Raw genomic sequence first — 13,043 nt, forward strand, 5'->3', positions numbered from 1 at the left:
TGATAATGGAACATAAAAAATCAGCATACTTCAAAAGCGTAAGATGACATCGGGCATGAAAATAGAAATTTATCAAGAAACATTCCTTTCATAAATCTGAACACAAAAGATTCAAATCATTCCCATGTATCAACTTGCATTATTAGAATTCAAAATTCAAGATAAACTAGTTCAAAACATATACATTCACTCAACTCATCTATCTATCACTGAAATCAAATTTCAAGAAAAACTAGTTCAAAACATACATTCACTCAACTCATCTATTACTGAAATCAAATTTTACTAACTGTTTCTTCGCTAAATACTATGAATTTTTTCCTTCAGTTTTGTAACTCGTAACCTAATTTAAGTTCAACATATATATTCTTAGATTACCGGGAGGTCTAAATGAAACCCGACCTGATGGTTAACAAAAATAGTTATATTAACTAAATAATGTTTGGAATGACACTTTTCCCCAAGGTCCAAAATGTATCAAGATCTTCTATCTATTCATCCTCACCCAATGCACCACGTGCCAATTTCTTGCTTCAATATGTGCCTATGAGCTCTTGCACAACATTTGAGTTGGGATTCTTCAGACGTGACAACCTCATTTTCCAGGTGTCTTTGTCCCATTTCGTTTGGACAACCTGTTATGCATTACTGGGAAGTGGTCCACACATAGGCACAACATAGCCTCTACCTGGTTAATCCTCGTGAAATCTATTGCTTTAGGGTTCATCTCTTCTTTAATGGATTTCTTTTCTTCTTCAAAGGTCTTAATCATTGTTTCTAAGTCGTGATTCCTCTCTTCATACTGTGATATGTCAGTTGGGTTGATGAGCTTCATATCTTTTGTCGTGTTGTAGTACATTTCTTTAATTTCCTTTCCAATGGTTTAGGCCCGAGATTACAGACTTGTATATTGTACACCTCCAGTTCATGTTTTTCTTCATGATATAAAGCATGACTCTGCATGAGCCGTGTCAATTCAGTGCTTCTATCAGGACAACTCTGCAGAGTTTTCAAAGAGGTTAAGAGAATATAATATATATCAAACCTTGAACCTTACAATAACAAAAGAAAATTTCTACTTGACTCAAACATGAGAATCTATTTCTATCCATTCAGAAGCAACCTCACAATAACAGCACTAAAATATGTTAAATGGTTGAAACAAACCACAGTGTTGCGCAAGATGTGCGTCAAACTAGTCAGATTTTTCTCCACGTGAAGTACATATACAAGTTCTACTGAATTTCTTATATAGTTAGACTTAATATTCACAGCACATATTGCCACTGGATTCATCTTTTATGCAGATGGTATGTGAACTTATGAACAATTTCATCAATTAAAACTAAATGCCCTGTAAATAACTCTTTGGCTTCCAAACTTTTCCATTTGGCACAGACGCCATGAAATGCGTTGCTGGAGTTTGTTGCATCCTTTCAGAAGGATAATGCTGCTGTGGAAGATTGTGGCTGACATTGTATGTAACTGAGGGCTGTGCCTGATTCCTATAAATTGAAGATGATGTGGAGACAACATTTGGCTTCCTTAGCATACTCCTCCCATCCAAAGAACAACCCTGGTTAAAGGCTGCAGAAAGTGAATCGAGAGATTTGACTGGCAATGTTGATTGATTCCTTTGAACTGTTGGACCATGTGTTCCCTGAGAAGGTCGCATAAAACCACCCTCATTTGCATTGTCTTCAATTTTCCTTGTTGTCTTTGCTACTGTTTCTTGAAGTGGTAAAACATATGGCCTTGGCCTCTCATGCAGTGAACCAAACAAACTTTGGCGTAGTGAATAGATATTAGAGAACATGGGAAGCCTCTGCAGCAATTGATCTGTTCCAAGAAATGCATCAACTATTTCCTGAAGTGTTGATTCAGTCACAGTTCTTGCACAATTTTCCCTACGATCAAAAGGGTCTTCAATCTACATTCACCAACAAAATAAAAATATTGTTGAGTGTGACAAGAAAAACCTTCCAATTCTCCACTAAGAATAGAATTCAGAAGTAAAAATTAATTAGCAATTTAAAATCTTACAACTACGGTGTATTTGAATTTCTTCGTAATCTGGCATTCCCTACTTGAAGTATTTCCCCACTTGCCAGTGAATGTGCATACTGTCAATCCTTTTAACCATTCTTCTGGATCAATTGCGTACTGCTTGATAGAAAGGCACACAATTATACAAGACAATCAAACAAGCAGAAAATATAGATGTGAGGAACTTCCATTTTATTTTCAAAAAATGCTTAAAATAAATTCCTTAGAACGTTGTACATTTGGAGTAGTAAAAACATAATTTGTAAAAATGTTCTTGCCTTGTAAAGTAACCAAATATTTACAAATAATGCAGGAAAAAACATTTTAAAATATGGAAGGAATAAATTCAGGAATTCCCTTGAATGAAAAATAGCACCCAATGTTTTATTGCTTCAAATCACAAGACCAAGAACACTTGTCCATATAACCCTTATTATTTACTTGAGCTTCTAGTCTCATTGTTCACCCAAGAACTGAGATTCTTTCCAAAAGTCAGCAAAGTAGAACATTCTAAGCTTGACTAACCCTATAAACAGAGCTGATTAAGCTAATGGGAGAGATGATAAACCATTTAGCATGCTTTATTAGAACAAAAAATAGATAATGAAGCACATTCAGTGATGATATGATAAGATGAGATGAGATAAGTTAATGTCCAACAAGAGATCGATAAAGGGTTCCAAGGGACTGAAAACATACTAGGGAAACACAACCCAGCAGGAGCACCAAATGGTGTCCAGGAAAGAGCAAACAAGAAATCAATGAAAGGGAACAACAAAAGGACTAGAGGTCCTTCCTTGGCAAACATTTTTGCCACCAGCAGATCTTCAGACGTGCTTCAGAAAAATTTAATATTGTTCGAATGAAATATGCATTGGGCATGCATATACTTTGAGCAACTAAAAGAAACTCCTCCCCAAAATTTCGCAAATAGAAAAATTGTCATTGGTTCAATATATTAAATGTCTTTCTGCAGGAATTAATAACTCTATAAATTGACAGAGAATAAAATAAAATGAATGAGAAACGTGCACCAAAACAAGCTTTATATTTTGTTTAAGAAACTGGAATTTTTTATATGGAAGAAGATATTTTCATATTGAATTCGGATTGCTAATTTGTTCAACAAACTTAGCAATGTTATGATATTCTGTAACATTTAGGAATCAGGATACATATTGACTGGTCACTTTTAAGTTAAAAAAATTTGGGAATTGGAGTGATTAACAAAAGATTACCAGGGAAAAGAATGATACGAACAGATCAGAAATGGAACTCTTATTTTCATTAGTATATGCCCACTGTTTGAATTTTTGAACATTCCACATACATCTGCTCTCAATGCCCATCTCATTTGTGCCATTTCCCCCTACAGAAAGAAACCAAAAGCTGAAGATTATATTGTAGCACACAAATAACAGATCTGCACTCTACATAATCATTTCATTTTGTAGCACACAAATCTGAAGATTATTTTGTACCACACAAATCAGAGACCTGCCATGTGTGCAAAGACCATTTGTTGGGACAAATTATGCACTCGGGGAACAACAAACCATAAGGTAAAAGGCCTAGCCTGAGTATACGTAAATCCATAATAAAGTAGAAGATTGCATGCTTGCCTGCTAAATCAGTGGCGATGTCTCCATCAAATATATCCTTGATCGGAGGAAGAATTGGAGGAAACTGTGTCTGTAAGATTAACTGACATCTCCGTCAAACAAGTACAAAATTATCTACAATATAATGTCTAAAACTATCAATTTAATACTTAGCAATATGTTTCATGGTCCAATATATGCTGCACCACAGTCTAAATCCAACAAAAGAAAAATGGGCAAGCGTATTCAAAAAGCAACTAACCTGTAGATGGAAAATAACAAGCAAGGTAAGGGAAAATGAATTCAATGTGCCATTCTTTGGATCATTTATGTTGTGCGCCTTTGCCCAATATTTTATCTGCAATAACAACATGTCGTTAAAAGGATAGAACCATGTTTCTGTCATGAACAAAGCAGAAGTAGATTTTCCAGAGCCTACCAAATAAACCAGTTCTTTGAATCTTGTGTCTATTTGACTTATCCAGCAAAGGAGTTTAGACTTAAGCAGACCAGACCCATTGTTAATGGAGATATCACAAGAAATCTGAGACTCTGAATCCTCAAAGATGAGCAAGGGAACCCTTGCAGATGGAATAAATTGTACAGATTGAGGTTGAGCAACACCTGCATCGTAAAGTAGGAGCATTAAGATGAGCTACAAATATAACTAAGGAAACCAAAAACCAAGATAACCCACATTAACTAACAACACCTGTATAAATATAACAAGATTTTTAAAAACACTCATCACATGATATTTGTTTACAGAAAACAAGCATGATCCTAAGACGAGTTACATAAAACTAATGACACAAATTTTGCACCAAAAAAAAAAGCATTACTAATCATCACTTGCTAGGCTCAGCAATCCATGTCTGTTAATGTTATAATTCTGTCGGACAAATTATATTATATATATATGAGATATATAAAAAAATATATGATAAATATTATATATGGAATTATTAACTTATGTTGAGAGAGAGAGAGAGAGAGAGAGAGAGTGTGTGTGTCTGTGTGTCTTGTTATATAACAATTATAATATATTGAGGGTATATTACTTATCTCTATAACTAATGTAAGTTAATATATTAAAGAGACATGTCTCTTCAAGAGACATGCCTCTTTATATCACATGTATATTCATTCATATAGTAACTTGGAATACACATAAAATATCCACAAGTGCTATTACAAGTTACAGAACAGATTAATAAATCTTATCTTTAACATAGTATCAGAGCAGATTCGAACTATTGAGATAAGAAATGTTAGAACAGATAATGTCCATGTTGATCTACTATACCTGAATTCATGTGGTTGATGGTATTCCCAACCACATTAACTCCAGACATGAAGAGGTCACAGGAATAATATTAACCAAAGATGACTAGAGGGAAGTCCAAGATATTGGCTAGCATGGCAGTGGTTATCTCATCAATAGTCTGAGCCATCTAAACAAGGAATGCCGTGTATTCAGGGTGTGATATTAAAGATACTCGTCACAACTTGCAATAAAACCCAACATGGGACAGGTTCTCATAAAACATTGATGCTTGTTTTGATTTTGAGCAGGCAGGTAGGCATAGAGCTCTACTCAAGACTCCATCTATTGTGATGGATGGTGGGATGTGCCCTGTCATTCTTATACTCCTCAAGTGGAGATGAATTGGGACAGGTACACCACGTTTAGGCATAAGTTGAACAAGATTGAATGGTGTCTTGTTCATGCAGACTTCTGTATGCTCAACTGGCATTTTCGCTTGATGCTACCTCTAAAAATCAGCACACAAGTCTATACAACATACACAGGACATTGTAGTAATTGCCATTTTTTAATTATTAAAAGGCATCTCAAGTACTCTCAGTAGTGATCACATCCTCTCTAAATTGCAGTCTTCAACCTACTTTCAGTCTGTATAGTAATACAGTAACAAGGGTAGTAGATACATATATTTTAATAAATGGTTGACCACAACAATATATCAATATATATATATATATATATATATATATATATATATATATATTCAAGTATGATATTAGTCAATATCATACTACAGTAAATACCACCATAATTTTTGTATCTAACGATGTGCCCATAAAAAATAACATGCCAATACAATCTGACACGGTACAGAAAACACAGTTATAAGGGTCATCCCAGCAGGGGATGTGTACCATACAAAAATTATTCACAAGGTCTACAAGATGACTGAGAACGTCAATCACATTGCAGAAAATATTTTTATCGACGAGCAAGAGAAGGAAAGCATGGAATCACGTATATGTTGTGAGGTTTTCACACCATCGCCCCAAAATTTTGGGGACCCCTTTTTTTTTCGATTGCCTTAGCAATTTTCAGTCCAGAGGTTTCAAATTTGAAGATTTCACGTCTTGGACACCTTCAGGACCAGTGGGGAGAGGGTTAGATTTATTTTCACCCGGTTTCAACTTGATTTTCTAGAGACACCAATTTCATCCTTAAGCCGAACAAATTTTAAAAGAGCAACACTTGGCAAGATAAAATTGTAAATTTTGTACTTAGATTGGATATAACCTAAGTTACACGGGTACCCCTCCCCCCCCTCCGGACCTCGAACTGGTTCGAACCGGTTCGAGATTTTGGTCCGGTTCGACCAGGGTTTGATTTTCGAATCCTGGTTCAAACTGGTTCGAACCATGGTTCGAACCCGGGCGGACCAAGCTGGGAAAATCGAACCAAGTTCGGACCCAGCCAAGAACCCACCCACGGACACGGAAATAAAGTGATTTATTTGCATTTTTTAATAATTTTGGGGTCCACGTACCCTAAAAAGGTGTTATGAATTGGTTTTTTGCTCTCTCATAGTCATTTGTTGTTTCTAAATAGGTTGTTTTGCCTTGAAGGAGAGCACATAAGTTTTTGAGCAAACATCCGGTTGTGCAAGGAGGAGTTTGAAGATTGACTTGTTGGTGTTCTTGAAGTGTTTGTGCATCATTTATACACATTTGCAAACTTGCAATGGCTGGAAAAGGACCAAGAGGTAAGATCTTATTCCATTTACTATTGTTTTGTTCTAGTTTTTCCACTTTTTTTTCATTTCTCTTTCAATCTTCATATGTTCTAAGTTCTTGAATCTTTTCCATTATTTCAAAATTCGTCATTTTCTTGCATATAGATTATGAACATATATCTAATTAGTAATTTATTGCCATAGGGAAAGGTTCGAAAGTAATGTCATCTACCTCTTCATCAATAGGCAACACCGAACAAAGAATGGAAACCAACTCTGATTCTCCTCTATGGAAGTATGTAGACATTATAAAACCCATTCCAAGAGGTGGTGCATTCCGTTGGAGATGTCGAGGATGTGATGTAGAAAGAAATAGTTCTTATTATCGTGTGGTAGGCACACTATGTGGTTATACTGGAAGAGGAGTCAAGAAATGCCCTAGCAAAAATGGTGTCCCTATACCAAATCACACCGTGTTAAAATATATTGAAGAGCATGAGGCAGCAGAAGATAGAGGAGGACGCAGGGCAATAGAACTCGATAGTAGTAGCAATAAAAGTAAAAAAGCTAAGGGAATGCAGCCCCCCTCAGAGGTTATTGTACAAGACCACCCCTTCTTCAATACTACAATGGACACTGACATTGAATCTGTCCCCATTGTACACAAAAGAAAGGGGCCAATAGAAACTTCTTTTCAAAACAAGGCCCGGAATATTGTTGACATTAAGGTGGGAAGATGCCTCTATGCAAATGGGTTATCTTTTAATGTTGTCCGCTCTCCGTTTTGGAAGGACATGTTGAGGGGTGCCAATGAAGCTCCAAAAGGGTATTGTGGCCCCGGTTATGAGAAAGTGCGCACCACCTTGTTGGATGATGAGGTCCAACGGGTTGAAAATCAATTGAAGCCCATAAGGGACACATGGGTTGAGATAGGGGTGACAATTGTTTCAGATGGCTGGAAGGATTCTAAGAACCGTCCCTTGATCAATGTCCTTGCGGTGTCCCCTAAAGGGGCAATGTTTCTGAAAGCGGTGGATTGTGAGGGTAAAGTAAAAGATGGGCCATTTATTGCTGATATCTTAATTGAGGCCATTGAACAAGTGGGTGCAAGAAACGTTGTCCAAGTCATAACGGACAACGCAAAGAATTGTAGAGCAGCAGGTTTGTTGGTTGAATCACGATATCCACATATCTTTTGGACACTTTGTGTAGTCCATTCACTCAATCTTATGCTACAAAAGATTGGGAACCAAATTGCGTGGATCAAAACAGTGTATGAAGAGGCTGAGGACATACAAATGTTTGTCACAAACCACCACATGACTCAATCTCTTTTCAGGAACTACTCAAAATTGGAGTTATTGAAGGTAAATGAACTTGAACTCAAATTCGTAATTTAATTTTTAATATTTGACAATTTCTGATTTTTCATATTTTACTTGTGCAATTGCCAATGTGTATACTTTTCTTAGTTTTCTAAAATATGTATCTAATAGTTGTTTTTTGCTCTAATTTATGTCACAGGTTGCTGAGACCCGTTTTGCATCACATATAATCGTCTTAAGACGACTTGTGCAAGTGAAAGATGCACTTCAAGGTATGGTAATCAGCAACAATTGGGGTGTATGGAAGCAAAAGAACACTGAAAGGGCAAACAAAATAAAGGATAGGCTATTGGCTGACTCATGGTGGGAACGTGTGGAATATATCCTTAAGATCACCGAGCCCATTATGAGCATGCTTAGGTACACTGACATGGATAGGCCTTGCCTTGGAGAGATCTATGATGGCATAGACTCAATGATTGAGAAGATCAGGCAAGTTATAAATGAGCAGGAGCAAGATCCGCAAGAGACCTTTTTCAAACAAGTGCAAAAAATTATTGATGAAAGATGGAACAAAATGACCACTCCATTACATTTGCTTGCCTATGCCTTGACCCCCAAATACTACAGCTCACAATATTGTGATCTACCAGGAAGGTTGCCACCATACAGAGATATGGAAGTGTCTGACGGGTACCAGGCAGCATTTAGAAGAATATTTTCTGATGATGATATAAGAGATGTAATCATGGATGAGTTCATAGCATTTGTTAATGCTACAGGTCTAAGTAATGATGCTCTTCGTCATCGGTTCAAGAAGCATGCTCATGGTTGGTGTTACCTCCATGGCCAAAAATTCCGAACATTGCAGCCCCTTGCAATCAAAGTTATATCACAAGTTTGTTTTTTTTTTTTTTTAAATTAGCTCACTTTATCTTCAAAAGAATTTTTTAATAAGATTGAATTAATTCCTTTTTAATTGCCTACCCTATGTTGTCTTTATAGGTTGCTAGTTCTTCTGCATCAGAAAGAAATTGGAGCACCTATTCTTTCATCCACTCGGTGAAGCGCAATAGGTTGCAATCAAAAAAAGCTGAGAACCTGGTATTTGTGCATAACAACTTGCGCCTTCTTTCGCACAAGAGTCAAGAATACAAAGAAGGGGAGACAAAGAAGTGGGATGTAGATGCAGAGATTGCGGACTTGGATGCTTCCACTGCTGCGCTTACAATTGATGATTTTGATGACTTTGATGCCAATACCATTGTTGATTCTGCTGCTGATCCCATTGGCCTTGGTGCACGTAATAGCGTAGGCGAAGAAGGAGGAGATGAAGAAGAAGATGAAGAAGAAGAAGATGAATATGAAGAAGATGAAGATGAAGAATGAAGAACTTAGAACTAGAAATTCAGAATTTTAATAGATTTTCATTCTATTAGTTACTGTTAAACATTGAAATCAAAACAATGACACTTGAACTTGATATTTTAAATGTTTTGAATCTTTCATCTTTGATGTTGAAGTTGATTGAATTATGTTACTATATGATAGTATGCTCACCATGATACATTGATATGTTATTGTTTATGCTATTTTAAAGTTTTAAATGTGTTTATGGTACTATGCTACATTCTAATTTTAACTCATGCTTCATAAAAATGTGTATATATATATATATAATTTTTACATTTTTTGTACTAACGAACCCAAACCCCTTCCCAAAATTTCGTCGAACCCGCGAACCGGTTCTCGAACCCGAACCTGGAACCGAACCACGAACCAGCAACTTAGGATATAACTGTATAAAAGTGGATAATTTTCAAAAAATGAAAATTTTGTTAAATCTGATCTTTTGGAAAATCTTGATTATTTTTGGTGAAAAGGATTAATTTTTGTGATGGTGAAATAAAATTGCAAAATCGATTTTAGGCTCTAGAGAAATAAATTTATTTGTGTTAAAAAGCTAAAATTGCTTAGCTAAATCGATTTGGAGAGAAATTGCAAAAAAATTGGTTTTAATGGATTAAATTGCCTTGAAATTTTTTTTGCCATTTAATGAAATTGGTAATTTAATATTGAAAAAATGGCTTTTGATTAGCCAAAATCTAATTTTAATGACATATTAATTACTAAATCCTCATTAAATGGAAATATTTAACATCTTCAAAGCATTGTTTAATTTTTTTTTGCAAATTGAAACTAATTGGCAATTTTAAAAAGCAATTTTCATCATGGCAAAATTAATTTTAGCTACGTATTTAATTGGGGGCCATAATTTTGCATTAATTATTTGTTTTTCTTTCTCCCAGGGTCCAAGTCGGCTAGCTTGGAGAGAGTAAGAAAGTTGGGTATTAGAGGAGGCCTCTCTCCCATTTCTTCCTCACTTCTCACTTCTCCTTCTCAAGGTGTTGGTGATTTGGCAAGAGCAAATCTGCACTCTTCTTGCTTGGCGAATTTTGTGGAGGGCGAAATTTGTGGACAAATTTTGTGGGAGCTGAAATTTGTGAGAGATAAAATTCTGATTTTTTCAAGAGGCTGCGATTTTTTGCCCTAGGTTGGGTAATTTTATTTGGAGGTGAATTGCATGATAAATTTCTGATTTGCAAGGGATTTGAAGTTCTTAAGGTCAAGTCCTAATTCCGAAAAGTCGTTGTAAGATTATTGGTTAAGGTGAATTTTCATCATCTAGAGTTGCAAGGGGTCCTTAAGCTGATATCCTTCTTTCGTTCTAGTCTAACGATTGCTCCTCTTGGTTCTTCTTGCCTTCTGGTCCACCACTCTACCATCCCGTAATAGGGCAACGAGCATGGAGGATGTTAGTGCAAGTAAGAATCCCAAGCGGGCAAACACTAAGAAAGACAAAGAGGATATGATGCCCAAAACTCCCTTCTTCTCAAAAATGAAGAGAATAACTGACACCAATATCGGTACAGTGGACATGATACGGATGAAGGACAGACTAAAGGAAGGACAATCCCCCTTGGCTATACGTAGAGGTAATCTCAAATCATTTAGAGTTGCAAGGGGTTCTTAAGCTGACATCCTTCTTTCGTTCTAGTGGAAGGATTGCTTCCCTTGGTTCTACTTGCCTTCTAGTCCACCACTCTACCATCCCGTGATAGGGCGACGAGTATGGAGGATGTTAGTGCAAGTAAGAATCCCAAGCGGACAAACACTAAGAAAGAGAAAGAGGATATGATGCCCAAAACGCCCTTCTTCTCGAAAATGAGGCGAATAACCAATACCAATGGCGGTACCATAAAAGGATATACAAAAAGCAGTTGCACATCACTACCCAAGCGTCGACACTTCCATTTCAACCATGATGAGCAACGTTGAGGTGGCACTTGATTTTGAGGATATCAAAGAAGAGGATATCAATGAGACAAATTTTGAATCGAGGTTGGATGAGTTGGGAAAGGTTGCCATCAGGAAAAAGCATTTGGGCACCCTTTCCTCTCTCAGTGCTTTTATTGGATTTGCGAAAGAATATGAGAAGGATCATGAAAAGATACTACAAGCAGCAAGCAACGTGGCGAAGTCAACAGAACTCAGGGCGAAGCACACACCTTGTGGTCCTATGGAAGAAGTTAATGAAAGGCTAGCTAAGTTCATTGCCTTAGCTAAGAAAATGAAAGAAAAGGGAAGATTTATATTAGAAGATCATTTGATGTAAGCCCAAGTGGCAATTTCCCTTTCTTCTAGAATAGGACAAGTGTCTATTTCTGATTGGCCACCATTTTGGTGCCTTCTCATTGGTTGCTACTTTTTGCACTTTTTTCATTGGTCCATTGATGAGATGGCGTCTTCTCATTGGCCGATGGGGTGGCAACCCTAATTAGAGTTTTTAAGATCCAATCTTGATCGTTGCTCTTGTTTTGATCTCCATCGTCCGTTGCATTTCTGACCCCTATAAAAGGCCATTTGCTCTCATTTGTAAAGTGGTTGGAGAAATTGTTGCGAAGATAATACCAAAATTGCTCTCCTTTTCATTGTTGCGATTTGCATGTTGATTAAGAACATTGGGTATTATTGCATGTTTTCTATTTCCACATAGTTAGACTTCTTTTCAAGTTGTTTAAGTTGTTTAAGTGAGGTTGAAGTAGATGGATAGTTGTACGGTAGCATTGGTAAATGTTTGATAGGGATCAATACTAGGCCACTAGCATCCTAGCGGCTGGTTGGGAAGCTTTGTGCGGTAAGCTAGTTTATTATTCCTTTGAATCATTGCACCTGTAGAAGTGAGGCCGCTGGTCAGCTCTCATTAGGTTCGATCCCTGTCCATTTGCTAACCTTTCATTCATAGGAGTAGGAGTAGAATAGTGAGTAGCTGGGTAGTCGAAGTTTAGGGAAAGAAGTTAAAGAAGTAGGTCGAGTATTAGAACACATCCATTCACCTTCCACCACCGTCGCTTTCCCATCAACATCATCATCGGCAGACGCACCCTCCATCATCACTACCATCAACATTATCTGCCACTCGCACATTTCACAAACCGAACCACCATCACCTTCATCCCACCAAAGTCCAAGTCATCCTTGAATGAAAAACGTAAAGCCGCCTACGTGATTACCAGCAAATCACATCGATAAAACTGAGCGAGTATCCACAAGAGTCGGGTATATTGGAGTTATTCTCATATCCCATGAGCAATAACTTTTCAAGAGAGGAATTGTTTGTTTGATACTCCGTATCAAATGTTCAATTGCTAATATGTTATGTAAGTGATACAAAACTCGCATCAACAGTATACTTAGAAAAGATAGCAGCTGTCTTAAGTGGAGTTCCTCAAATAATTCATTCCCCAATTTTTCTATTATTGATCCCGAAGAATGGTCAGGAATCAACTAAGGATACACTTGTACATGTTAATATAGTTATAAACACTGATAATTTGAAAAAACATTTACACAGACAATGAAGGTGTGACAATTCTCTATGAAGGCAAGTGAAGCCAAACAATGCATTTTCAAAGGGATACAACCTAATAATTGGCAACATGGTAATGCCACTGCCACTAACAAAACACAAGTTGACTATATCATAAATCAATGACAGAAATTGTAGGTCATGA

General features: G+C 36.7%; 1 protein-coding gene across 5 annotated transcripts in view; it reads right to left on the reverse strand.

The window, feature by feature from the left end:
• Positions 1 to 1,072: 1,072 nt before the first annotated feature.
• The window catches only part of LOC149544215 (protein HESO1-like), a 112,799-nt gene continuing 100,828 nt past the window's right edge, over positions 1,073 to 13,043 (reverse strand). For 3 of the 5 annotated variants that reach the window (XM_089798732.1, XM_089798731.1, XM_089798733.1), the window contains exons 4-9: positions 4,087 to 4,271; positions 3,910 to 4,005; positions 3,669 to 3,738; positions 3,285 to 3,415; positions 2,044 to 2,163; positions 1,073 to 1,930 (exon numbers count right to left, since the gene is read on the reverse strand). In XM_089798732.1, coding sequence (XP_089654858.1) covers positions 1,346 to 1,930; positions 2,044 to 2,163; positions 3,285 to 3,415; positions 3,669 to 3,738; positions 3,910 to 4,005; positions 4,087 to 4,271 — 1,187 coding nt within the window. In that variant the 3' untranslated portion in view covers positions 1,073 to 1,345. Of the gene's footprint in view, positions 1,931 to 2,043; positions 2,164 to 3,284; positions 3,416 to 3,668; positions 3,751 to 3,909; positions 4,006 to 4,086; positions 4,272 to 13,043 lie in introns of all 5 variants that reach the window. The other 2 variants (XM_089798730.1, XM_089798729.1) reach the window with 1 other exon arrangement.

Source organism: Cupressus sempervirens, chromosome 8, assembly GCF_028749045.1.
Source record: "Cupressus sempervirens isolate cs-2001-9-10 chromosome 8, ASM2874904v1, whole genome shotgun sequence".
NCBI lineage: Eukaryota > Viridiplantae > Streptophyta > Pinopsida > Cupressales > Cupressaceae > Cupressus > Cupressus sempervirens.